Genomic DNA, 26,441 nt, shown 5'->3' on the forward strand with positions numbered 1-26,441 from the left:
TGCTGCAACCAGAGAGCTCATTGTAACACAGATTGGATGGCCTACAAAGCCTAAAGTATTTGTCTGACTTGTTAACAAGTCTGCCACACTCTTGGTTCAAAGCACCGTTTAGAGTTATCTCATAACTTGGAGTATGGAAACCATTGGTTTGTCCAGTCTTACAAGGCCTTTATTTCTGGACTGGCTGCCACACATTTCAGCTTGCTGCCAGTACCCTCACTAGATGACACTTTGGGTACAAGTGAGGGTAGTCTGTGCTGCAGGTAGTAGGTCTGACAAATAACAGGCCTCGTTATTCCTCTAAAATAGCAATTCAGTGTAGCTATTATGAGGTTACAGTGTGGGGACGCTGGGGTTGGGGATACAGTCTGCCCTTGGGAACCAGGCTGACAGAGTTCTGCCATCTTCAGTTTATGGCTTTCAATGTCACAGGACTTTGTCTTTGCCATTTTAGCTCATGAGGACTGGAAAAGGCCTGGAGAAGGATTTGAAGTAAGATGTACACCTGAGCCTGGCCAGGGCCCACAGCATATCTGTTTCCCTTTCATGGAGAGAATGAGTCACAGGCTGCCCTAAGCGCAGTAGAAGTTGGGTACATAGGGTAGCTGGGCATTCGCCATAGGTGAGGGAAGAACAGATTTTTGGTGGACAGCAAGCCTCTGGACCAAGAGGCTTCCAGAGATACCTGTTTTATTGTGTTCCTTAAATGAAGTTGGCCGGTTGTAAAGAGTTTGCTGCTGGAATAGGTTTATTCATAGGAAAAACATCTATGCACGTGTAGTTTTTAAAGCAACTGTATAAGTGAATTGTTCCTGAATAAAATATGCATGTATTTTCAGGCTATTGCGCATTACGAACAATCTGCTGATTATTACAAAGGAGAAGAATCCAATAGGCAAGTATTATTTTTTTTAATAGAGTTTAATGGGGGTTTGAGGTCTTTTGTACAGTCTGTGAGTGTTATTTATGCCAAATGAAGGTATACTGGGGCCATGTGCACATCTTTCATTTCTCTGTTAGTCTGTTATTTACTCTGCTCTGGTTCTTGATTTCAGCTCAGCCAACAAGTGTCTGCTGAAGGTGGCAGCATATGCCGCCCAGCTCGAGCAGTACCAGAAAGCCATTGAGATCTATGAGCAGGTAAGGACACTGGTGTCTACCCAGAGAAAAGTTGCTATGAATTATTTTTTAAAATTAAACTTAGTTAATCTTTTACCTTGAGATACAATTCACACACCAGGTTATTCATCCTTTTAATGAGTACAATTCATTTGTTTTTGGTATATTCACAAAGTTGTCTAACCATTGCCATTACCTAATTCTAGAACATTTTCATCACTACCCAGCGATGAAACCTGGTACCCCTCCTCCCATCCTCCCAGTCCCCAGAAAGCACAGCCTGCTTTCTGTCTCTGTAGATTGCCTGTTGTGAACCGTCACGGTGTACAGAGTCAGACATAACTGGTCTCTTTCACTCAGTGTCTTGCTTTCAACATCATCCAAGTTGTAACTCCCACCAGTGCTTTACTGCTTTCCTGTCTGGGTGATACTCTGCAGCTTACCCATTCACCAACTGGTGGACATGTGGGGTGCTCTTTGGTAGGCAGTTGGCTAAGAGCTGGTTGTGACGGGAGCAGAACCGTTGGGCCTGCCCTCAAGGAGCTCACCTTGTAGGGGAGGAGATGCATCAACATTGGGGAAACCCACTCGTGGGTGTACATGACAGTTTTGAGAAGCTGTCATGTAATGGATATGACATTCGCTATAGGTGAGGGAAGAACATATTTTGGTGGGACAGCAAGCATTTACCAGCAAGAGGCTTCCAGAGGTACACGATTTCTGTAAAGGAATTGTAATTGTGGGGCCATGTGGCAAGTCTACATTTAATTTTCTGAGCAACTGCCAAACCCATTTTATCTTCCCACCAGCAATGCATAGGGTTCTAGTTTCTCCACATTCTCACTAATAATCTACATTTGTTTTTTCTTTGTTTGTTTTTTTTCCTCAGTAATAGGCACTTTCATGAGTGTGAAGTGGTGTCTCGCCTCCCACGTCCCCAGGGTGTCAGACATATACCACCACACCTGGCTTACCTGTGTCTCCCTGAGGATGTGCGATGCCGTCCAGTTTCATGTCTTCATTAGAGAAATGTCTATTTCCATTCTTTCCCCAGTTTTTAATTGGATTACTTGTTTTTGGCAGTGAGTTTTAGGAGCTCGTTATGTGTCCTGACTATAAATCCCTGATCAGACGGTGTGGCTTACAGATATTTTCTTCTATTCAATGGGCCGCCTTTTAGTTGCTTTCCTACTCTGTTTTTAGTGTCCTTTGATGCACAGAAGTTTTTAATTTTCGTGAAGTCCAGTTTGTCTAATTTTTCTTCAGTTTTATGTGCTTTAGTTGTCATAGCCAAGAAATTATTGTCAAATCTAATGTTGTGAAGCTTTTCCCCTGTTTTGTTCTAAGAGTTTTATAGTTTTAATTCTTATATTTAGGTCTTTTATCCGTTTTAATTTTTGCATATTGTATCAGCTAAGGCCCTAAATTTATTCTTTTGTATATGGATATTTCGGTTTCCACTGCTATTTGTTGAATACATCATCTTTTCACTACTGAATGGTATTAGGACCCTTGATGAACATTATTTTACCAGTACATTAGGGTCTTTTGGGGGGGGGGTCTTCCTTCCATTGGTCTGTTTATTTGTCTTCATACTAGTATTACACCATTTTGATTACTGTAGCGTCGTGTTAAATTTGAAATCAGGCCTGGTTGCAATAGCTCACATCTGTAATCCCAGTACTTTGGAAAGCTGAGGCAAGAGGATCATTTGAAGCCAGGAGTTTGAGACCAGCCTGGGCAACACAGTAAGACCTTGTCTCTACAAAAATAAATTTTAAAATTACCTGGGCGTTGTGAACACCTACTGGGGAGGCTGAGGCTGGAGAATTGCTTGAACCCAGGAGTTTGAGAGTGTAGCAAGCTATGATCATGTCACTGCACTCTGGCCTGGGCAACAGAGAGACCCTGTCTCAATTAAAAAAAAAAAAAGAGGGGAAGAAAAAAGTTTTGAAATCAGGAAATTTGAGTCCTCTAACTTTTTCTTCTTTTTCAAGATTATTTGGCTTTTCTGGATGGATCCCTTACATTGTTATATGACTATTACGATCAGCTTATCAGTCTCTGCAAAGAAGCCAGCTTGGATTTTAAGAGATCACATTGAACGTGTAGCCCAATCTGAAGAGTCAGGGTTTTTTCAGAGAAACAGAACCAACGGGAGATTGTGTGTATATGTAGAGAAGGGATGGTAAGGAATTAATTCATGTGATTATGGAGGCAGAGAAGTCCTAAGATCTGCAGTGGTCAAGCTACAGATCCAGGAGAGCCAATGGTATAGTGAAGTCCAAAGGCCTGAGAACCAGGACAGTTGATGGTGTATATTCTAATGTGAGTCCAAGTCTGAAAGCAAGAGAATGGAGGATGGGCTGTGAGGTAGCAGAGCCCCCACAGCCTGGGGAGATGTTCAGGGAACGTTCAGATCCTTCTTCTCTCCCAGAAGTCATGTAGCCCCTGCCTATTTTCCTTTTTATGTTGGTGGTAATCACATGGCTTTTCCTCCCTGAAGTTAATCTTTACTCCACGTGCTTAAGACTTAACGTCATTTAGCAACTTTAAGGTACTATATAAATAAAGCTGTTTCCACAGTTCAGTGCTGGCTGCTGTCTTAGCTGCTCCAGCCTTTCCAATCCCATTTTTGTCTCCTGTGTGTTTCCTCATTCCCCACCATTCCCCCTCTGGTTTGTTCTTCCTTGTGCTGGTTTGAGAAACAAGACCTTCAGTCGCTGAGAATGAATTCTTCTCCCTTGCTTATTAACCTTTTGTTTTATTCAGCCTTTTGGATGAGGCCCATCTATGTAGGGGAGGGCAATCTACTCATTCTTACTGATGCAATTGCTAATCTCATTCAGAAACACCTGCAAAGATACACCTAGAATAACACTAAATATCTGGGCACCCTGTGGCCCACTCAAGTTGACACATAAAGTTATCCATCATAAAAAGTATAGCCACTTTGGGCAGCGCCTGTGGCTCAAAGGAGTAGGGTGCCAGTCCCATATGCTGGAGGTGGCGGGTTCAAACCCAGCCCTGGCCAAAAAATACAAAATATATATATATATATATACACACACACACACATATATATAGCCATTTTAACAGTATTAAAGCCAACAGTCTATGAGTCCACCATGCTTTTCCATTTATTTAGATCTTTGATTTTGTTCATCAGTGTTTTGTAGTTTTCCTTTCCAAGTTTTATACTTCTTCAGTGAAATATACGCCAAAGTTTTTTATTTTTTTTATTGTTGGGGATTCATTGAGGGTACAATAAGCCAGGTTACACTGATTGCAATTGTTAGGTAAAGTCCCTCTTGCAATCATGTCTTGCCCCCATAAAGTGTGACACACACCAAGGCCCCACGTCCCTCCCTCCGTCCCTCTTTCTGCTTCCCCCCCCATAACCTTAATTGTCATTAATTGTACTCATATCAAAATTGAGTACATAGGATTCATGCTTCTCCACTCTTGTGATGCTTTACTAAGAATAATGTCTTCCACTTCCATCCAGGTTAATACGAAGGATGTAAAGTCTCCATTTTTTTTAATGGCTGAATAGTATTCCATGGTATACATATACCACAGCTTGTGAATCCATTCCTGGGTTGGTGGGCATTTAGGCTGTTTCCACATTTTGGCGATTGTAAATTGAGCTGCAATAAACAGTCTAGTACAAGGGTCCTTATGACAAAAGGATTTTTTTCCTTCTGGGTAGATGCCCAGTAATGGGATTGCTGGATTGAATGGGAGGTCTAGCTTGAGTGCTTTGAGGTTTCTCCATACTTCCTTCCAGAAGGGTTGTACTAGTTTGCAGTCCCACCAGCAGTGTAAAAGTGTTCCCTTCTCTCCACATCCACGCCAGCATCTGCAGTTTTGAGATTTTGTGATGTGGGCCATTCTCACTGGGGTTAGATGATACCCCAGGGTTGTTTTGATTTGCATTTCTCTAATATATAGAGATGATGAACATTTTTTCATGTGTTTGTTAGCCATTCGTCTGTCGTCTTTAGAGAAAGTTCTATTCATGTCTCTTGCCCATTGATATATGGGATTGTTGGCTTTTTTCATGTGGATTAATTTGAGTTCTCTATAGATCCTAGTTATCAAGCTTTTGTCTGATTTTGAAAATATGCAAATATCCTTTCCCATTGTGTAGGTTGTCTCTTTGCTTTGGTTATTGTGTCCTTAGCTGTACAGAAGCTTTTCAGTTTAATGAAGTCCCATTTGTTTATTTTTGTTGTTGTTGCAATTGCCATGGCAGTCTTCTTCATGAAGTCTTTCCCCAGGCCAGTATCTTCCAGTGTTTTTCCTATGCTTTCTTTGAGGATTTTTATTGTTTCATGCCTTAAATTTAAGTCCTTTATCCATCTTGAATCAATTTTTGTGAGTGGGGAAAGGTGTGGGTCCAGTTTCAGTCTTTTACATGTAGACATCCAGTTCTCCCAACACCATTTATTGAATAGGGAGTCTTTCCCCCAAGGTATGTTCTTGTTTGGTTTATCGAAGATTAGGTGGTTGTAAGATGTTAGTTTCATTTCTTGGTTTTCCATTCGATTCCAAGTGTCGATGTCTGTTTTTGTGCCAGTACCATGATGTCTTGACTACTATGGCTTTGTAGTACAGACTAAAATCTGGTGTGCTGATGCCTCCAGCTTTATTTTTATTACTAAGAACTGCCTTAGCTATACGGGGTTTTTTCTGGTTCCATACAAAACACAGAATCATTTTCTCCAAATCTTGAAAGTACGATGTTGGTATTTTGATAGGAATGGCATTGAATAGGTAGATTGCTTTGGAAAGTATAGACATTTTAACAATGTTGATTCTTCCCATCCATGAGCATGGTATGTTCTTCCATTGGTTAATATCCTCTGCTATTTCCTTTCTGAGGAGTTCATAGTTTTCTTTATAGAGGTCCTTCACCTCCTTCGTTAGGTACATTCCTAGGTATTTCATTTTCTTTGAGACTATGGTGAAGGGAGTTGTGTCCTTAATTAGCTTCTCATCTTGACTGTTATTGGTGTATACCAAGGCTACTGACTTGTGGACATTGCTTTTATATCCTGAAACATTACTGTATTTTTTGATGACTTCTAGGAGTCTTGTGGTTGAGTCTTTGGGGTTCTCTAAGTATAAGATCATGTCGTCAGTAAAGAGGGAGAGTTTGACCTCCTCTGCTCCCATTTGGATTCCCTTTATTTCCTTGTCTTTCCTAATTGTATTGGCTAGAACTTCCAGCACTATGTTGAATAGTAAAGGTGACAGAGGACAACCTTGTCTGGTTCCAGTTCTAACAGGAAAAGCTTTCAGTTTTTTGGCTGTGGGTAAAATATTGGCTGTGAGTTTGTCATAGATAGCTTCAATCAGTTTTAGAAATGTGCCACCTATGCCTATACTCTTCAGTGTTCTAATTAGAAAAGGATGCTGGATTTTATCAAATGCTTTTTCTGCATCTATTGAGAGGATCATGTGATCTTTATTTTTGCCTCTGTTAAGATGGTGGATAATGTTTTTGGACTTGCATATGTTAAACCAGCCTTGCATCCCTGGGATGAAGCCTACTTGATCATGATGAATGACTTTTTTGATGATAAGCTGTAATCTACTGGCTAGGATTTTGTTGAGAATTTTTGCATCTATATTGATGAGTGAGATTGGTCTGAAATTCTCCTTTTTGTTTGGGTCTTTTCCTGGTTTTGGTATCAGGGTGCTGTTTGCTTCATAGAATGTGTTGGGGAGGATTCCTTCTTCCTCAATTTTTTGGAATAATTTCTGCAGTACAGGAATAAGCTCTTCCTTGAAGGTTTGATAGAATTCTGGAGTGAAGCCATCTGGACCAGGGCATTTTTTGGTTGGAAGATTTTTTATTGTTACTTTGATCTCATTGCTTGAAATTGGTCTGTTCAGGAGCTCTATTTCTTCCTGGCTGTGTCTAGGGAGAGGGTGTGATTCCAAATATTGATCCATTTCTTTCACATTGTCAAATTTCTGGGCATAGAGTTTCTGGTAGTATTCAGAGATGATCTCTTGTATCTCTGTGGGATCAGTTGTTATTTCCGCTTTATCATTTCTGATTGAGGTTACTAGAGATTTTACTTTTCTATTCCTCGTTAGTCTGGCCAATGATTTATCTATTTTATTTATTTTTTCAAAAAACCAACTTCTTGTTTCATTAATTTCCTGAATGATTCTTTTGTTTTCAATTTCATTGATCTCTAATTTGATTTTGGATATTTCTTTTCTTCTACTGAGTTTAGGCTTAGATTGTTCTTCTTTTTCCAATTCCATAAGATCTCTTGTGAGACTGTTGATGCGCTCTCTTTCTGTTTTTCGAATGTAGGCATCTAAAGCAATGAATTTTCCTCTCAAAACTGCTTTTGCAGTATCCCACAGGTTTTGGTAGCTTGTGTCTTCATTGTTGTTATAACGCTCAAGGAAGTTAATGATTTCCTGTTTTATTTCTTCCTGCACCCATCTGTTATTCATCAGAAGATTGTTTAATTTCCATGCCTTTGGGTGAGGTCAAGCATTTTTGTTAGAGTTGAGTTCCACCTTTAGTGCCTTGTGGTCTGAGAAGGTAATTTGACCACAAGGTAAAATTTCAATTCTTTTGATTCTGTTGATATTTGTTTTGTGTCCTAGGATATGATCAATTTTGGAGAATGTTCCATGGGGTGATGAGAAGAATGTATATTCTTTATCTGTGGGGTGGAGTGTTCTATATGCATCTATCAAGCACAGTTGTTCTAGAGTCTCATTTAAATCTCTTATATCTTTGTTTAATTTCTGTTTAGAGGATCTGTCCAGCTCTGTAAGAGGAGTGTTAAAGTCCCCTATTATTATGGTATTATCAGATATCATATTGCTCAGACTGAGTAAGGTCTGTTTCAAGAATCTGGGAGCATTTAAATTGGGTGCATACATATTTAGAATTGAAATGTCTTCTTGTTGTATTTTTCCCTTGACCAATATAAAGTGACCGTCTTTGTCTTTTTTGACTTTAGTTGCTTTAAATCCACATGTATCTGAAAATAAGATTGCAACTCCTCTTTTCTTGTGAATTCCATTTGTCTGAAAAATTGTCTTCCAACCCTTGACTCAGAGCTTTAATTTGTCTTTTGAAGCCAGGTGTGTTTCTTGCAGACAGCAAATGGATGGCTTGTGTTTTTTAATCCAGTCAGCCAATCTATGTCTCTTCAGTGGGGAATTTAAGCCATTAACATTTATTGAGATAATTGATAAGTGTGGTAGTATTCTATTCGTCTTATTTTGTGAGAGTCCATTGCTTAGTTTTATCTTTTGCATCAGTGTGGAGGTTAGGTTCTGTCCTTCAATTTCTGAGTTTTTACCTTGCTGGATCCATTGTGGTGGTCAGTGTGCAGTACAGGTTGAAGTATTTCCTATAGAGCTGGTCTTGTGGTGGCGAATTTCCTCAATGTTTGTGTGTCTGTAAATGATTTGATTTCTCCATCAATTTTTTTTTTTTTGTAGAGACAGAGTCTCACTTTATGGCCCTCAGTAGAGTGCCGTGGCCTCACACAGCTCACAGCAACCTCCAACTCCTGGGCTTAAGCAATTCTCTTGCCTCAGCCTCCCGAGTAGCTGGGACTACAGGCGCCCGCCACAACGCCCGGCTATTTTTTTGTTGCAGTTTGGCCGGGGCCGGGTTTGAACCCGTCACCCTCGGTATATGGGGCCGGCGCCCCACCGACTGAGCCACAGGTGCCGCCATCTCCATCAATTTTTAAGCTTAGCTTAGCAGGGTACAGAATTCTGGTCCAGAAATTGTTCTTTTTAAGTAGATTAAAGGTAGATGACCATTGTCTTCTTGCTTGGAAAGTTTCATTAGTGAAGTCTGCAGTCACTCTGATGGATTTGCCCCTGTAGGTCAACTGGCGCTTACTCCTGGCAGCTTGCAGAATCTTTTCTTTTGTCTTGACTTTGGACAGGTTCATCACAATGTATCTTGGAGAAGCTCGGTTAGAGTTGAGGCGACCTGGGGTCCGATAGCCCTCTGAAAGCAGTGTGTCAGAATCTTTGGTGATTTTTGGGAAATTTTCTTTTATAATATTCTCTAGTATGGCTTCCATTCCTCTGGAGCATTCTTCTTCCCCTTCTGGAATTCCTGTAACTCGTATGTTGGAACGCTTCATAAAGTCCCATAATTCTGACAGTGAACGTTCTGCTTTCTCTCTCTTCTTTTCTGCCTCTTTTACTATCTGAGTTATCTCAAGAACTTTGTCTTCTACCTCTGAAATTCTTTCTTCTGCATGTTCTAACCTGTTGCTGATACTTTACATTGCATCTTTAAGTTCCCTGATTGACTGTTTCAGTTCCTTCAGCTCTGCTATATCGTTTTTATATTCTTCATATCGTTCATCTCTTATTTGATTCTGTTTTTGGATTTCCTTTTGGTTATTTTCCACTTTATTAGTAGTTTCCTTCTTTGTTTCCATCATTTGTTTCATTGTTTTCAACATGTGTATTCTAAGTTCCCTTTCTGTCATTTCTAACATTTGTTTATAGGTGGAATCCTCTGCAGTAGCTACCTCATGGTCCCTTGTCGGGGTTGTTCTGGACTGGTTCTTCATGTTGCCTGGAGTTTTCTGCTGATTCTTCCTCATGAGTGATTTCTTTTATCTGTTTCCTTGCCCTAATTTTCCTTTCACTTCCTCTTGCTGTTTAACTTCTCGTGCCTGTGGACTAAGGGTTATAGGACCAGAAGGGTGAGAAGGATGAAGAGCAAAAAAGGGATGAAAGAAAGGAGGACTGAGTGATAAGAAAATAAAAGAAAAATAGAGAAAGGAGAGGGGGTGGGTAAAAGGAATATTGACAAAAAGAAGAGAGGCACAGAAAGAGGGAGACAGAGCAATATAGGTGAGCAGTAGGGTACTTTGACACAACCTTAAAAATCCCCACCTTCTGGGGGTGCCCAATTGGGTGGTTCCCTTGAGGTCAGCAGCTCTTTGCTAACCTGATCAGACACAGTACCCCACCTCCACCAAGTAGAGAGGAAAGACAAAAATGCTATATATCAAACGAAAACAAGCACACAGAGAACCTTACGGGATAAAATTGGGTGAAAAACCAAATAGTAGCAGTAGAAACACTAGCAAAGGCAGCAATGGGAAATTATAATTGAACTAGAAAAATTGAGAAAGAAAAACCATCTGTATGGAAAAGGTTGAAATTAAAAAAGAAAACATCAGCAACATCAAAATAAACAAAAAAAAACCCAACCAAACCAAAAAAAAAAAGAAACAAAAAAATCACAACCAAAAACAAAGCAGTATGTATATGTTATTGAATATTGTCTGGGCAACATGTGGTCTTCTGGGGTATGAGATGTTAATCACAGTTCTGATACTACTGGAGGCTGCTGATTTCTCAAACCCCAGCAAGTAGACACCCTAAGTCTCTCTTCAGCCCACTTAAAAGGCACTTTGAACTTGTAAACTTGCTGAGCAGAAGCTTTCCCAGGAAAGTGCTTGTCGCTGGAATCACTGCTGAAGTGGCTGTCCACTTACCCAGTGTGCCAAAACCGGTCTCACTCTGCCCCTGAGGGTTAGGGCTTCAAGGCAGCTCAGACCCCACCCTTAGGCTACTTGGTCGCTGGGTTACCAGCTCCCACCCGATTCTACCTCTGCAACCCTGGGGCTGAGCTTGCCAGGGCAGATCACTCACAATGGCTGCCTGTGACCCACAGCCAAACACTATTAGCTCCGTCTGGCTCAGCGGCTCAGACTGGGGCCCTAGACAACGGGCAAAGTTCTCCACACTCCTGCTCAGGCTCTCCCCAAGGCAGTTCAACTGAGTGCCAAGTCCAAAGACACCAAAACAGTTCACAGTTAAGGCCTTTCTGGTTTGCAGTCTCGCTGCTACTGAAGTTAGAGTTGCGGCCGGTTTAGACGGCTTGAACACACGCGACCACTTGCCATTTTTCCACTGTTTTAGTCCTCCTCTTGGGGTCCAGAAGTCTCTTGCTGACTCCCTGTGTCCTCACAGGGGTGATGATAGGCAGATCCCACCAGCCAGAGATGCCTGGAGTCCTATCTCCCCAGACTCTCGGTGCCCAGATGCAAGGAAGGTGTTACTCGGCCGCCATCTTCCCTGCATGCCCCAGTTTTTTATTTTTTTGATGCTACTTAATTTCTTAATATCTTTTTCAGGTTATTAATTGCTAATGTATAGGAATAGAATTGAACTTCATCAGCATTGTATCCTGCAACCTTGCTAAACTTGTTTATTAACTCTAATAGATTTAGACAATACAAGTGTCATCTGTAAATAGCAACAGCTTTACTTCCTCCTCTTCGGTCTGAATCCCCTTTTCTTATCAGTTTCCCTGGCTAGAGTTGCCAGTACAGTTCTGTAGAGAAGTGACAGGGGCAGACATGTTTGTCTTTTTCCTGATCTTATAGGAAAAGCCTTCAATCTTTTACTGTTAAGTATTGTGTTAGCTGTGGGTTTTTTTGTAAATAGCTTTATCAGTTTGAGGAAGTTCCCTTTTCTTTCTAGTATGTTAAGTATTTTTATCATTAAAGGGTGTTAGATTTTGTCAAATGCTTTTTCCACATCTATTTAGTGAGCATATGGTTTTTGGTCTTTATTACAAGTAATATTGTGTATTCCTTTTTTTTTCCATATGTTCAACCACCCTTAGATTTGTATGGTAAATCTTGCTTGATCATTGCAAAATTTGGGGGCCCCAAGAATGCCCACATTTTCATAATTTGCTGGAAGAACTAGTTACACTTGCAGTTGTGGTTTATTGTAGCCAAAAGGGTATAGATTATAATCAATCAAAGGAGAAGCTAATAGGAGAGGGTCCAGGAGAGTTCCAGGACATGGTTGCCACACTGTGGCTAACCCTATTCTCCACCCTCTGTAGGTTGAGTTGAACCACATCACCCAAAGCCCAAGGTCACCAAAGGCACTCTTTGAGGCAAGATGTTCCCAGGATTTAGACATTACTTCCCAGGAGCCACAGGCAAAGTCCAGATCTCCCTTTGGGCAAGATTAATCCTTTACCACACAGTCATGGAGTGTAATCCTTTTTTTAAGTGCCAGGATTGATTTTTTAATATTTTGCTGAGGATTTTATATCTATTTATTTGTAAAGGATTTTGATTATCAGTTTTCTTTTCTTGTGGATACTTTGGTATTTGTATCGGGTTAACTCTGGCCTCACAGTGAGTTAGGAAGTGTTCCTTCCCCTTCTGTTTTTTTTTTTTTGTTGTTGTTGATGTTGTTTTTGTTTGTTTGTTTTTGTGAAAGAGTTTATGAATCATTGGTATTGATTTTTCTTGAAATATTTGTTTTTGTTTTTTTTTTGTAGAGACAGAATCTCACTTTATGGCCCTCGGTAGAGTGCTGTGGCATCACAGCTCACAGCAACTTCCAACTCCTGGACTTAGGTGATTCTCTTGCCTCAGCCTCCCGAGTAGCTGGGATTACAGGCGCCCGCCACAACACCCAGCTATTTCTTTTGTTGCAATTCACCGGGCCAAGTTTGAACCTGCCACCCTTGGTATATGGGACCAGCGCCCTACTCACTGAGCCACAGGCACCACCCTCTTGAAATATTTGGTAGAATTCAGTAGTTTTCTCTATTTTTGTTTCATTTTCATTAATTACTGTTTTTATGATTTCCTTCCTTCTACTTTCTTTGGATTTATTTTGCTTTTCTTTTTCCAAGTACTTGAGGTGGAGGCTGTGGCTTATTGATGTTCTTATTTGCTGTGTATGCATTTTTTAGTGCTATCAATTGCCCTTTCAACACTGCTTTGACTGTTTTACAAAGTTGTTACATTATTATTTTGATTTTAATTCAGCTTATTGTATTTGTTGATTTTCCTTGATCCAGGGATTACTTAGAAGTGTTTTATTTAACTTCTATGTTTTTGGTAGAAATTTTCCTGTAATCTTTCTGTTATTGATGTCTAGTTTGTGATGAGATAACATACTTTGTGTTATTTCAGTTCTTAACAATTGGTAGAGGTCTGTTTATGGCCCCAGATTTGGTCTGCCTTGGTGTCTGTGTATCGTCCTGCTGTTGCTATGCGAGTGTGTTCTCTAAGTGTTGGTTAGTTCCTTGTTGAGTTGGTTGGTGGCACCGTTCAGTTCTTTAAAATACTTGCCAATTTTATTTGTATTGCTATCAATTTTTGAGAGTTGGGTGCTGAACGCTCCCAATGTAATGTGGTTTTGTCTGTCTCTTTTCATTCTGGCAGGCTTTCTTTACATATTTTGCAGTTCTGAACTGTGACTCTTTTTAAGGGCTCCTTCTTTTTAACATTATTTGTTGTCCTTAGTCTCCAGTAATCTTCTTTGCTCAGAGGGCTTTATCTGCTTTCTACTCCCTCTTGCTTTTTATGTGTACATCTGTATTGGTATAACTGAAGTGAACTTCTTACAGTTGGGTCCTATTTTGTAATCCTCTCTTCCAGTCTTTTACAATTGATATATTTAGATAATTACTATTTAATATAATTATTGATATGTTAGGGCTTTATGCTGCCATTTTACTTTTTTCTGTCTTTATTTTGTTTCTTATTTCTGTTTTCTTTTCCACACTTTTTTTGGGGTCATTCTATATTCTGTAGTGTTTGTTGAGTACCTTTGTTTCTCGGTATCCATGGGGAACTAGTTCCAGGATCTCCCACACATCCAAGCGTACTAACCCTAACCCTCTACTCTTCCCAGTCAATACATAATTATCTTTTTTTTTTTTTTTCTTTTAAGAGACAGAGTCTCACTTTGTCGCCCTCAGTAGAATGCCATGGCATCACAGCTCACAGCTCACAGCAACCTTCAGCTCTTGGGCTTAGGCGATTCTCTTGCCTCAGCCTCCCAAGAAGCAGGGACTACAGGTGCCTGCCACAATGCCTGACTATGTATTTTTGTTGTTGTTGTTTGGCTGGGGCCTGGTTTGAATCTGCCACCCTCGGTATATGGGGCTGGCGCCCTACTCACTGAGCCACAGGCTCCACCCAATGCATAATTATCTTAAATATTTCCTCTGCATACATGCAAAACCACATTAGTCAGAATTTTTGCTTCAGCCATCAAACATAATTTTAAAAACTCAAGAAGAGAAGGAAAGCTGATTATATTTACCCATATTTTTGTTTACCAAGTTCGTTCTTCCTTCCTGATCTTCCAAGTTAGAGAAAATCATTTTGCCATTATTTTTAGGGTAGTAAATTTTCTTAACTTTCCTTCATCTGGAAATGTCTTGATTTCTTTTTTATTCCTTTCTTTTTTTTTTGGTTTTTGGTTTTTGGTTTTTGGCCGGGGCTGGGTTTGAACGCGCCACCTCTGGCATATGGGACCGGCACCCTACTCCTTGAGCCACAGGCGCCACCCCTATTCCTGAAGTATATTTTCCTGGGGTGTACAATTCTAAATTGATAGATATTTTCTTTCAATTAAAAAAAAGTACAATTTATGGCCTCCATAAGTTTTGATGAGAAGTTTCTTGTCATTCAAGTTGTTTTTTCTCTTGTGGGTAAAGTGTCATTCTCCCACCACTTTCATAAGTTTTGTCTTTGTCTTCAGTTTTTGTAAGTGTAATGATAACGTATCTTGGGTGCGTGTACAATAGAACCTCAGTAAGTTAACCACACAAGGGACTGTAATAAAATGGTCAACATATAGACATGGTCAACGTAAGGAACTAGGCATGTCTGGTCTGTGAAAATTAGGCCAACTTAAGGAGGTGGCCAGTATAGGAAGGGTGATCAGCTACAAAGGTTCTGCTGTATTTGATTTTATGCTGTTTGGGTTTCACTAAATTTCTAGAATCTGTAGGTTTCTATTTCTTGACAAATTTGAGAATTCCTTAGCAGTTTATTCTTTGAATGGTTTTTCAGTCCCTTTCTTTCTTCTCCTCTTCTAGAACTCAAAGAACACAAAAGATGGACCTTGTTTTATAGTTCCAGGATGGTGTGTTCATTTTTAAGCCAGTCTGATCTCTTTTGTTCAGACCGATTTCTGTTGTTTCTGTCATCCAGTTCACTGATTCTTTCCTCTGCCCTATCCATTCTGTCTTGGAGCTCACCTCACCTACTTTTGATATATGTTATCATGTTTTTCAGTTCTGAAATTCTCATTTTTCTTTACATCTTTAAGTTTTTTTCTTAGTGGCTTTTTCTTCATTGATGCTTTGTGTTATTTAGTTATCTTTTTTTTATTTCCAATTAAAGTGAGGGTGCAAATTTTCAGATTACATTGTTTTCACTTCCAAGGTAAAGTTCCAGTTGTAAAAGAACACCTTATTAGGGGGGGTGGTATCCACCCACCCATTGTGCCTATTAGGTGAGATCCCGCCAAATGCCCTCCCTCCTTCTACTAATCATCTTCCCCTTTCTCCTCCCTTCTTTTCTCCCCCTGCTCCCATATTTTTGTGTTTTATTGTTCATATGAGCATGTAATTGTTTATAGATTGGTTTTGTATTTGTATTGAGTACATTGAATATTTATTTTTTCATTCCGAGATACTTTACTAAGAAGAATGTATTTCAACTCCATCCAGGTAAACATAAAAGATGTAAGGTCTCCATTTTCTTTATGGCTGAATTGTATTCCATGGTATACATATACTCAATTTGTTGATCCATTCATGGGTTGATGGGCATTTGGGCTGCTTCCACTTTCTTTTTTTTCATTAGCTTCAAGTGCTTTTGTAATTTCATATTGAAGCATTTTTAGAGGGCTCCTTTGAAAGGTTCAGTAGATAATTCTGACATTTCTGTCATCTGGGCATTGCTACCTCTTATTTGTCTTTCTTCATACAACTTGAGATCTTCCTGTGTTTTTGCTATTATGAATGCTTTTTATTGAAAACAAGGCATTTTTGCATTAGGTTATGAGTACCATTTAAACCTTTTCTTTTGGCTGTCCTTCTTTGACACTCATCTCGTTGGGAAAAGTTGGGATGTTTTTTCATTATGGCCAGGTGGAGGTGGAAGTTCAAGCCCATCACTAGGCCTCCATTGACACCTGAGGCAGCCTAGTTACCTCTGGACGGAGGTAGACACATTGCACTCCCTACCTGGTCTCCACCAACACCATGCAGGGGCTCTTCATTTCATCTGGTGATACTGAAAAGTCTTCACCCTCCACCTTCCACCAGACCTCGTCTGACACCTCCAGCTGGGAGATGGAGGGGTGCCTCGTTCCTGCTGGACGCAGGTGGGGCCCAGGCTCCCTGTGTGTCTGTACTGCTTCGGTGATGGGTGGAGGGGAGGACAAAGCCTCAGCTCCCTGTGTGGCTTTCCCTGAGGCCCCCTTGGCAGGGATGTTAGACCCTTCCTTACAGGCCTGCAAGAATGGGCACCATGGCTCCCTCTTCAGCCTTGGTGATATTTGCGGGAGTGGGCATTTTCTGTGTGTTTGGATGGAGTAGAGAGGTACTGTCTAAGCGTTCTCTCTTGATAGGCTTCCCCTGCCCTGGTCCTTTGGCTGGAGAGCAGGCAGTATCAGTTCTCTTTTTTGGTCTGCACCTATTGACAGTTCTGGGTTGCTGGTTTTTTCAGTTCTGTGCCATGGATACAGGAAGGAAAGGAGAACGCAGGAGAACCTACCCTTAGATTTTGTCTTGGGTCTTAAAGTCCCTCGTGGCTCTGCCCCCTTTTGTCCATCATTGGTGGATGTTTGTTTTGTGTAAAATGACCTGGGCTTTCAGTTGTGCTTAGTGGGAGGAATGGGGGAAGGGATGTCTCTGCTTTATCTTCCCGGAGGCAGAAGTCTTCCAAGTTGTTTTTTCAACAAGTTGTTTTTCAAAAGTTAGCACTTTTTGTATTTAATATTTTTGTCTACTGAGATTTTCTACTGGGCAACGCCTGTGGCTCAGTGGCCAAGGCGCTGTCCCCATATACCGAGGGTGGCAGGTTCAAACCTGGCCCGGCCAAACTGCAACAAAAAAAGTTAGCCGGGCATTGTGGCAGGCGCCTGTAGTCCCAGCTACTCAGGAGGCTGAGGCAAGAGAATCGCCTAAGCCCAGAAATTGGAGGTTGCTATGAGCTGTGACGACACTGCACTCTACTGAGGGCGATAAAGTGAGACTCTGTCTCTAAAAAAAAAAAAAAAAAAGGGGTTTTCTACTATGTGGTATTGAGTTAAAAGAATGTACAGTAGAACCTCTGTAATTGACCATCTCCTTAAATTGACCTTATTTTCATAGACTGGACGTGTACCACATGTACCTGTCAATATAGTAGGCCTAGTTCCTTATATTGACTGCCCCTGTTACATTTGCTTGGGTGGTCAACTTACTGAGGTTCTACTATATTTCACAGCTCAACTAACGTAAGATTCTTAAGTATATTCTAAAGGGCAACAGAGGAGAATTATTTTGCTTAATATAAAAAGGCAATCTTTTAGGTAAGATATTTTTTTTTCTTTTTTTTTGCAAAAGGCAATCTTTTAAATTAACTGTTTTCTGTGCCTAGGTTGGGGCAAACACAATGGATAATCCTTTGTTGAAGTACAGTGCAAAGGATTATTTCTTCAAAGCAGCCCTCTGTCACTTCATAGTAGATGAGTTGAATGCCAAGGTAAGGAGTCCCCTGGAAATGGCCCCTGCCTACATGTCCTCTTCTGGTTGTTCTTTTTTTGAGACAGTCTCACTCAGTCACCCTGGGTAGAGTGCCATGGCATCATAGTTCACAGCAACTTCAAACTCTTGGACTCAAGAGATCCTCGTGCCTCAGCCTCTGGAGTAGCTGGGATTACAGGCACCTACCACAACACCCACCTATTTTTTTTTAAGAGATGGATTCTTGTTTTTTTTGCTTAGGCTGGTCTCAAACTCCTGAGCTCAGGCATTCCACCCTTCTCGGCCTCCCAGGTTGCTAGGGTTTACAGGCATGAGCCACCACACCTGGCCTTCTGCTGTTCTTGATTCCATTTTGTTTGGCTGTTAGTAGCAAGACTATACTGGGTTCATTCAAAGGAATAATTCTGTGGAAGATTTTCCCACTATAATCTTTCAATAGTCAAAGCTGTAAGTTTTCTGAAGGGCACATTTACTTTAGTAGTTTTGCTTTAAAGAAATTAGGGGGCTGGGCATGGTGGGTGGCTTATGACTACAATCTCAGTACTTTGGGAAGCCGGATGGCAGGATCTCTTAAGTCCAAGAGTTAGTTCAATGTTGCAGTGAGCTGTGATGGTGCCACCACACTTCAGCCTGGCTGACAACCCTGTCTCAAAAAGAAAGAAATTAGGAAACTAGAAAAGAAAAACTACTCAGAAATGGAGTGGGAGCAGGGCTTGGGGAGAAGTATGAGCTGGGAGACAGAGGCCGAGGTGGATGGGCATCAAGGGTCCAGACTTGGAAGAGCAAAATGTTCTTCTCCCCAACCTTGAATGGGAATCTAAACGTGATTTGTTTGTAATCTGGACAGTGTTAAGGAAGAGCTTCTCCATTTAATGATGAACATAAACACCTGGTCTGTGAATTTTTAGAATTAGTTTTCTTTCAGATTGCCTCTCTTCAGCACCCTAACTTGGGAAAATTGGTTTGGAAATAATTCTTTTTATTTATTTTTTTTATTTTTTGAAAGATCATTTTATTTATTTATTTATTTATTTGCAGTTTTTGGCCGGGGCTGGGTTTGAACCCGCCACCTTCAGTATATGGGGCGGGGAGCCACAGGTGCCCTGAGCCACAGGTGCCACCCTGGAAATAATTCTTAATTGAAACTGAAAATTCAAAATAGGTTGATTCTGTTGTTGATTTAACAGTTTACTTCTTAAACGCTTAAGTATTTCTTGAAGTTAATACAATGTTGAAAGCTTTGTTTCCTAGTTGAATAAGTCTGACCTTGATGAGTGGTTTTTCTTTCTCAGCTTGCTCTTGAGAAGTATGAGGAAATGTTTCCAGCATTTACTGATTCAAGAGAATGTAAATTATTGAAAGTAAGTAATTTTGAAACTTTGAAGAAAAGAAGTTTTGCTCTATCAGATGACAGTACCTGAGTGGGATTTGGTTTAACATGAAGTTTTAATCTGAAATCTGCTAACCGGGAGACCTGGTGCTTTCCTGTGTTGTGCTGTGGGTATTCTACTGCCATTAGTGTCAAGAACAGAGCGCTGTTCTCTGGAATAGACAGTTCAGAAATATTATTAATACTAATAGTTAAAAACTAGATCTTTTTTGTTTTAACTTGGATCCTAACTCGTGTTTGAATATTTCTCCAAATAGGTGAGGTATTTGGCAACATGAGTTAATACCATGCAAAGGCTGTTTCTGTGTTTAAAGTATCCATTCAGAAATAGGACTTTTTGTCTTAACTATTTTTTCCATATTTTTATGCTACCAGAAACTTCTAGAAGCTCACGAAGAACAGAACAGTGAAGCTTACACTGAAGCAGTAAGTTCTGCTTTGGGATACATATTCTTGAAGACTTAAGTTATAGAAACTTGTTTTCTTCTCATTGTGTAAAATCTAAACATTTATTTGAATGTTGTTCAGCATACCTATATTGTATTTTCCAAAGGTCATATTTTGTATCTCCCACAAATGGGACTATTCCATTAGCCATTACCAGGCAGAAATTCCATTTGCAGTTGGTGCTGTTCCCTGATTTATACTCAAAACTAATTTAGCTTTCAGACTAGTTCAAGAGCAGATATCACATACATACTATTATGATGTGTTGTTTTAACATGTCTTTTGAAATTAATCTGACCCAAGCTTGGCATGGTGGTGTGACTTAAGAGTCCCAGCTGCTTAGAAGGATGAAGCAAGAGGATGTCTTAAGGCCAGGAGTTCAAGGCTGCAGTGAGCTACAGTCACGTCCCTGCACTGTGGCCTGGGCAGCAGAGCAAAAAAAAGCAACAGATACAATCTGATCTATTAATAAGTGTAAAGTAAAATTAGTTGAAAATATAATTTTAAATATAGAAACAAAGTAGTGACAGTTTGTTATATTTGTAGCTTAAAATAACCGAAATTTATTCTTAATACTCATCTTTTTTCTTTTGCTTTTGTTTTCCTATCTTTGGCCATCTTATGTTTAGATTCAAGCAGATTTCTAATAACCTCCATTTGCATGTTCATCATGGGTCTGAAGTGATAATGGAAAAGAATATTTTCCTGTTTAAATTTTTTGCAAAGTCATTTTCATCCTATTGTCAACTTATTTTTTGGTAATGCATTGAAATGTGTTAAAGGGATTCTACTTCTAACTCTGCGTCTGTGTTTTCCGTGTCCATGAATATTTTCCACATTCCTTTGTAATTATTATACAGTGTCCATTTTCCTCTAATATGATGATAATGCCCTTTCTGTTTTCGTGAATGTTATGAATTTTTCTTACACATCTTCACATACAGTATCCCAGGAACATGCCCCTAGAGCCATCAAAACATTAACAGGATAATGAAAAAATAAACAATTTTTAATAAAGCAAGTTATAAACTGGAATGAATAATTTCTAATGAGAAAGTTGGTGGATTTTTACTATAAATGCAGCTTGGGATAGTGTTGTTTTGTGTTTTGGATATATTTCCGTGCAATAATTCCTGTTCCTCTTTCCTTATACTAGGTGAAGGAATTTGACTCAATATCTCGCTTGGACCAGTGGCTGACCACCATGCTGCTCCGCATCAAAAAGTCCATCCAGGGGGATGGAGAAGGAGACGGAGACCTGAAGTGAAACATCTGTCTTTGTGGCATGTGGTTAACTCCTCTTTAGTTTTGTCTTAGGGCTAAGTGATCTTTATGGGATACCCATTTAATGCTTAATTTTGTTGCATATGAGCCAAATGGCCCATGTATTGTTTAAGCTCCCTGCGCGTGTGCTGCTGTGAGACAGAGGAGGAGGTCCCTGTCTGTGATTATGAACCCCAGACAGAACCCCAGTGTTTCCTGAGCATTACTTCAGAATTGCAACCCTACTACTGTGGTATTTTCAGAGACCATGTTTGATGTTGCCACGTTTTTATGTCCTTTTCCTTGGACTGAAGTACCCAACCCAGTTCTAATAGACATTTTGCAGTTTTCTCTGTACATTGGCCTCTGGACGTATTTGTTCTTTAAAGGTGTTTAACTTCTAGGACAGTTATTAGGAATGAGTTTATAACTTTGTTAGAGATGTTTATGGTTTTGTAGTTCTGTGTTTATTTCAGTGATACTACTGAAAAGTTTCTTTGCTTTCCACAATGTTCTGTTTGTAAACATGTACGTGTATGTGCATGGCAAAAGTTTCGAGTAGCCAGAGTCTGTCGCGGCTCTGGAGGAAAGGGGCTTTTTGGCAGCACTGGTTCTGTGTGTGGGTGAACGTCAACAGTGGAGTTGACTGACACACATGTGCACACACAAATCATAAGATCTTTAGAATGGAATTTCCCCTTTCCCTTGGAGATAGTTTCCACTTACAGTTGGAGTAGAAATCCCTTTGTTTGCCTGTGAATGTTTTAATTGGCACGTCCTGGTCTTTATTTTCATGCACGCTCCCATATTGAGGTGGTGTCTTCTGTGCCATGGCCATGTAAATTTTGATCAGGGCTTGATAGATTATCTAAGTCAAGCTTGAGAATATATGTAATTAATTTATTGATTTATTGAACTTGATGTGTTAGGTGGGGTAAATATGGTACAGGAGTTTGGTTTTTGACCAATTGGGCAGGAATTCTTAATTACTTCTGAGGAGACTTGATCTTCCTCTTTGCTTGTGTGTTTGAACTTTGTCCTGTTTATTTCAGTCTACAGAATATATGGATACCCTCCTGTTTGTAAATTTGATCCTACCTATTATTTTATATGCTGATGTAGTGCTTTTGGCACAGTCATTTCCTGAATCTCTTCTGTTCATATTTTACAGTTACATGATTTGTGTTCAGCATGCATCTGTTGGAAGCAGGATGCAGTGGCATGTACCTGTAGTCCCAGCTACTCTGGAGGCTGCTGGGAGGAGCATTTGAGCCCAGGAGTTTAACCTGGGCAACAATGGGAGACTCATCTCAAAGAAGATGCAAATGATATGTGTTTGCTGCCCATCATAACCTGTGGTTCTTTCTAAATTGTGCTGCTGTCATTAATGACAGATAATGAAACTTCCCATATTATGTCAGTAAGTAGTACTGGAGTGGCATTTTCATTTTTGGATGGTTCTTTGACTGGGATTGGTAGGATTTTGTTGGGCAGAAGTAGATTGGGTGAGCTCTGGCCGCAGGCTGAGCGAGGGGGACTTTAGGAGTGGGGAGTAGGTCAGTCTAGAATGAAAGAGAAAGTACCTGGAGATGAAACTGAAAGAGCCAGCTAAGGCCAGATTGTATAGGTTCCACATCAAATGGCCCTGAAGACTTATGGTCATAATTGTGATGGTGATTTGTGTGAAGCAGGCTAGTAAAGCTGAAAGCTCCGAGGTGTGAGAGTTGTCTGTCCACTGGGGTAGAGGGAGTGGGCCAGGAGATGAGGTTGCTCTGGCCATAGGCCCTAGAATCTGATGAGGATTTCTTCTTCCCTTCCTTCCAAGTTCTGGGATGCTTGAATGAAAGATGCTGCCGTTGGAGATCAGATCTATAGTGGTGCCCAGCTGGTGCGTCTTCACTCCCTCTTAGAATCTCTTATGAAAAAATGATCAGAGAAAAGTGGTTTCTTGTCGCTATACCTAATATGTTCTACAGCCAGCGGGGTGTAGCTGGGGCCCTCTGTTTTAAGTGTCCATTAGGAGAGCGTTGGAACAGGGTGGTGTGCTTGTGTCATTACCAGTTTAACAAAGAATCTTATAGTCTGACCCCTTAAAGTAAAAACTGTTGTGACCGCTAGGGCCCTGTTGCTGTCCTCGCGTGAAGGAAACAGGTGTGACACGGATAGAAGTATAAGCTGCAAGAGGTGGGCTAACCATAAGGGCAGGGCAGCCTCAAGCAACCTCCTCAGGAGCTATTTAGTGAGACAGTCCTGACAGGTGAGGGGAGTATTAGGTAATGACCGTGTGCTTAAGGATTGCCTCGGCTTGGACTCTCTCCTGGAGACTCCAAAGGATATTTAAGCTTTAACACCTGTGGATGAGTTGCCCGTGGGTCTGCCCCCGAGCTGCAAAATATCTTGCCCAGAGGCTGTCCGGCTCTTGGCATCTCCTACAAAAAACCGAGTCATTTCTTTCAGGGCATTTCTGTTTGTTGACCTTTTATCATGATCCTCTAACAGATGCCTGTCTGAAGAGGTTTGGTTTTTTAAGTACAGGGTGTGTAATGTTTTGTTAGAGAATTGCTTCTTTGCATTGAAATAAACACTGGGACTGGGGCCTGGGTTAAGATTTAATTTTTATCTTTAATATTTCACATGAAAAGAATAAAAGTAATTGTGATAACTAGGATAGACCTGCCAGACGATAAAAGGAGAATGAGAGAAAGGCTCAGACAACAGAATGCAAACTTAATTCCTTTCTGTGTCCCCTGGATAGAGGATGGTGCCATATATCCAGAGGCCAATGAGTCAGGTCTTCAAGATTTAAAGAGATTATTTATGAATAAATATAATGATTATGGCACAGCTCTTAAACTTTAGCAAATTGGAAGTTGGCTCATTGTCCAAGTAGTGAGAATTTCTTACAGGAAAGCTTTGCTTTTTGTGGCAACATTTTTATAGCTTGTATAAGTTCTTTTTTTAATTTAGTGATTTGAAAACAGTATTTTTGCACAGTTGTGACCATGTGTGATAGTGTCACTGTAACTAAAGTATATGCATTTCTTGTTTAATCGTGCATTTAAAATGTCCAAATGCAAAACCTTTGTGACTTTGGGGAATTGGGCTGCACAGCATGCCCTGTGACCTGCCTGCTGCCGTGTCAGCTGTGAGCAGGAGCAGGTTTCCTGCCCTGTGGAAGCCGAAGCTGCTCTTCAGCAGGGGATTACACTATGAAAACTCACCATGTAACAATAAGTCTACCTTAGAAGAGTATGTTTGTATTATTTGAACCTGTACGAGTAAATAAAATGGAAATTATAAGTAACATTTTGCCTAGTCTTTCCTTGCTGAATTTATACAAATCAAAAGTAGCTTCCCTTTCTCAAAATTGTCCCCTTAAGTTTAAGGCACTGCACACTAATATTCTCTAGGCTCTTTGCGTTAGGCTGTTTGAACCTATACAATTTTAATGGTTTTGCAGACAGAGAGTTTATTTAGTATTTTGAGACAGAGTCTCACTTTGTTGCCCTCAGTAGAGTGCCATGGTGCTACAGCTCACATCAACCTCAAACTCTGGGGCTTAAGCGATTTCTCTTGCCTCAGCCTCCCAAGTTGCTGGGACTGTAGGCACCCACCACAATGCCTGGCTATTTTTTTGTTGTTGTCAGTTATTTAGCTGGCCTGGGCCAGGCTCAAACCCGCCAGCCCTGGTGTATGTGGCTGGTGCCCTAACCACTGAGTTATGGGCCTTGAGCCCAGACTGAGAGTTTAGAAGGAAACCCTCAATGAAGTGCAGAGCTCTTTTCAACCTCACATTCTCATCACCTTGAATCCTCATGCTCAACAGTCATTTGTAGCGTTGAGGAAAGAGTGGCTGCTGAAAGATTGCTGGCTGACAGGGAAGCGATGGATCCTGAAGCCTGCCACTCCCTTCCCCTAAGAAAATGCCAGCTGACTCTCTGGGCAGTTGGTTTTGGAGATATCTGTGCAGGGGCAGAGGATGCTGTGGGGCTCAAACCCGCTGACTGCTGGAGCCTGAAGTTTGGGGGAGGAGGCAGACTTGTGGGGTAGTTACCAGCCAGCTCATCCCATCATCCTGTCACAGCATTGATTTTATGTCCTAAAGCATATTCTTGACTCTCCAAGTCATTTAAAGCAAAATTTTAATGTTTTTTGGTATTTCTTTATCATCAACCTACACTTGACAGGACATATGTGCTAGACAGCCTCTTGTTTAGAGTGTTATTTCCATACATTATCTCCATTCAGTAGTGACCTTTTTAGGAAAAAAATCTCACTTAGCATTAAGAAGGGACGCCTTCCAGGGATCTGCATGCTTGTGTTTTAAAAAAGGAATACAAGAGTTTTCATGCAATGAAATACTTGAATTTAAAAAATGCTGAAAATGACACTTTTTACTAAGAAGGGAAAAAAATTATCTAGGTATTGCTTTTCATTATTTCTGTGATTCTTCACAAAGTAGGCACAGCAAATGTAAGAGTTTAGAAAAGGTACTGGTGGGTTTGGCGAGATTAAGGTGAAATAAAATACTTTCTCTTGTTCTCTTCCCCCATTTTGGATAGAAATGATTGCCAAATTTGGGGTCATTCTCACCAACTATACTACATGAATATCATCAATGGTATTTAGGTAATTGGACAGGCACCTGCCTAGTTTCTGAAATATGTTTACCTGGTGTGAAAAGGTTCGCTATTTAACAGTTTGAAATTAAATTACAGCATAGACTCGGATTTGTTTAGATAATCACCTACAGCAAAACCACATTAAAATCATCTTTCATAAAGGTCTTCCCATTCACATTTTTTCAAAATCTATACAACCAAAAGTATAACAGAACCAAAGGCTTCAGAGCCCTTTGGAGTTTGGGCTGAAAATATTTCACTCAGTTGGCAGGCACTAAGTCACCTAAATGACCTTCGTTAGGCTCTGGGAGCGGCAGTGTGGCAGCACTGGGCTGGACACAGGTGGCTGGCCCTCCACTCTGCTGTGCTTTGGGGGGCACCAGGAGATGCCCACAGGTTCTCTGTAAGCAGCTCCTGCACGGGGGGAAGAGATTTGTGTGTAGTAGTTGTCTCTGGTGGGCAACTTAGCCTTCTGAAGAAAGTGGCAGTGCTGCACTCCGCCTGATGGCCACGGCATGTGCTCAAGCAGAGGGCACCGTCCCCTCCCCAAGAGGCCACTGCTGGGGACTAACCCTATGAATGCAGGAAATAAAGACTTAAAGGCCCCGATTTTAAGTTTCATTATTCATGCAATTAGGCATATTTTACCTGTTTTAATTGAGAAGCCTATTTCTGCAGAACCTAAATTACAATTATGGAAATAGAATGGCACAACTACTTTTACAAAGCAGACATTTATTAATGCTAACAATCTTTTTAGAACTTCTAAAGAAAAAAATTCAAGACAAGAATTTTTCTAGTAGGTAACAAAATAATCTATTGTTTAAATTCCTTCTCATCAAGTGACTTCTTTCCATAAATAGTACATTAGATGGGCAGGCTCAGTCTCCTCTTACCAAGATTAAAATGGCCCTGTGACAGTTGCTATTTATTTGTTCTATAAACACAACTAGGATACAATTACACTTTCTTAACTGAATTTAAAATAACTTGATATTGTGACCTTTAAGAGCAGGTGTGAGATGTGTGGTGAGTGCCTGAA

General features: G+C 40.5%; 1 protein-coding gene across 2 annotated transcripts in view; it reads left to right on the forward strand.

The window, feature by feature from the left end:
- NAPB (NSF attachment protein beta) overlaps positions 1-24,075 on the forward strand; it is a 63,805-nt gene extending 39,730 nt beyond the window's left edge. For both annotated transcript variants that reach the window (XM_053573613.1, XM_053573615.1), the window contains 6 exons: positions 840-895; positions 1,056-1,140; positions 17,571-17,675; positions 18,970-19,038; positions 19,443-19,493; positions 20,671-24,075. In XM_053573613.1, the coding sequence (XP_053429588.1) occupies positions 840-895; positions 1,056-1,140; positions 17,571-17,675; positions 18,970-19,038; positions 19,443-19,493; positions 20,671-20,781 (477 nt within the window). In that variant the 3' untranslated portion in view covers positions 20,782-24,075. The remainder of the gene's footprint in view (positions 1-839; positions 896-1,055; positions 1,141-17,570; positions 17,676-18,969; positions 19,039-19,442; positions 19,494-20,670) is intronic.
- The last annotated feature ends 2,366 nt before the right edge of the window (positions 24,076-26,441 follow it).

The sequence above is a fragment of the Nycticebus coucang genome, chromosome 21 (genome assembly GCF_027406575.1).
Source record: "Nycticebus coucang isolate mNycCou1 chromosome 21, mNycCou1.pri, whole genome shotgun sequence".
Taxonomy (NCBI): domain Eukaryota; kingdom Metazoa; phylum Chordata; class Mammalia; order Primates; family Lorisidae; genus Nycticebus; species Nycticebus coucang.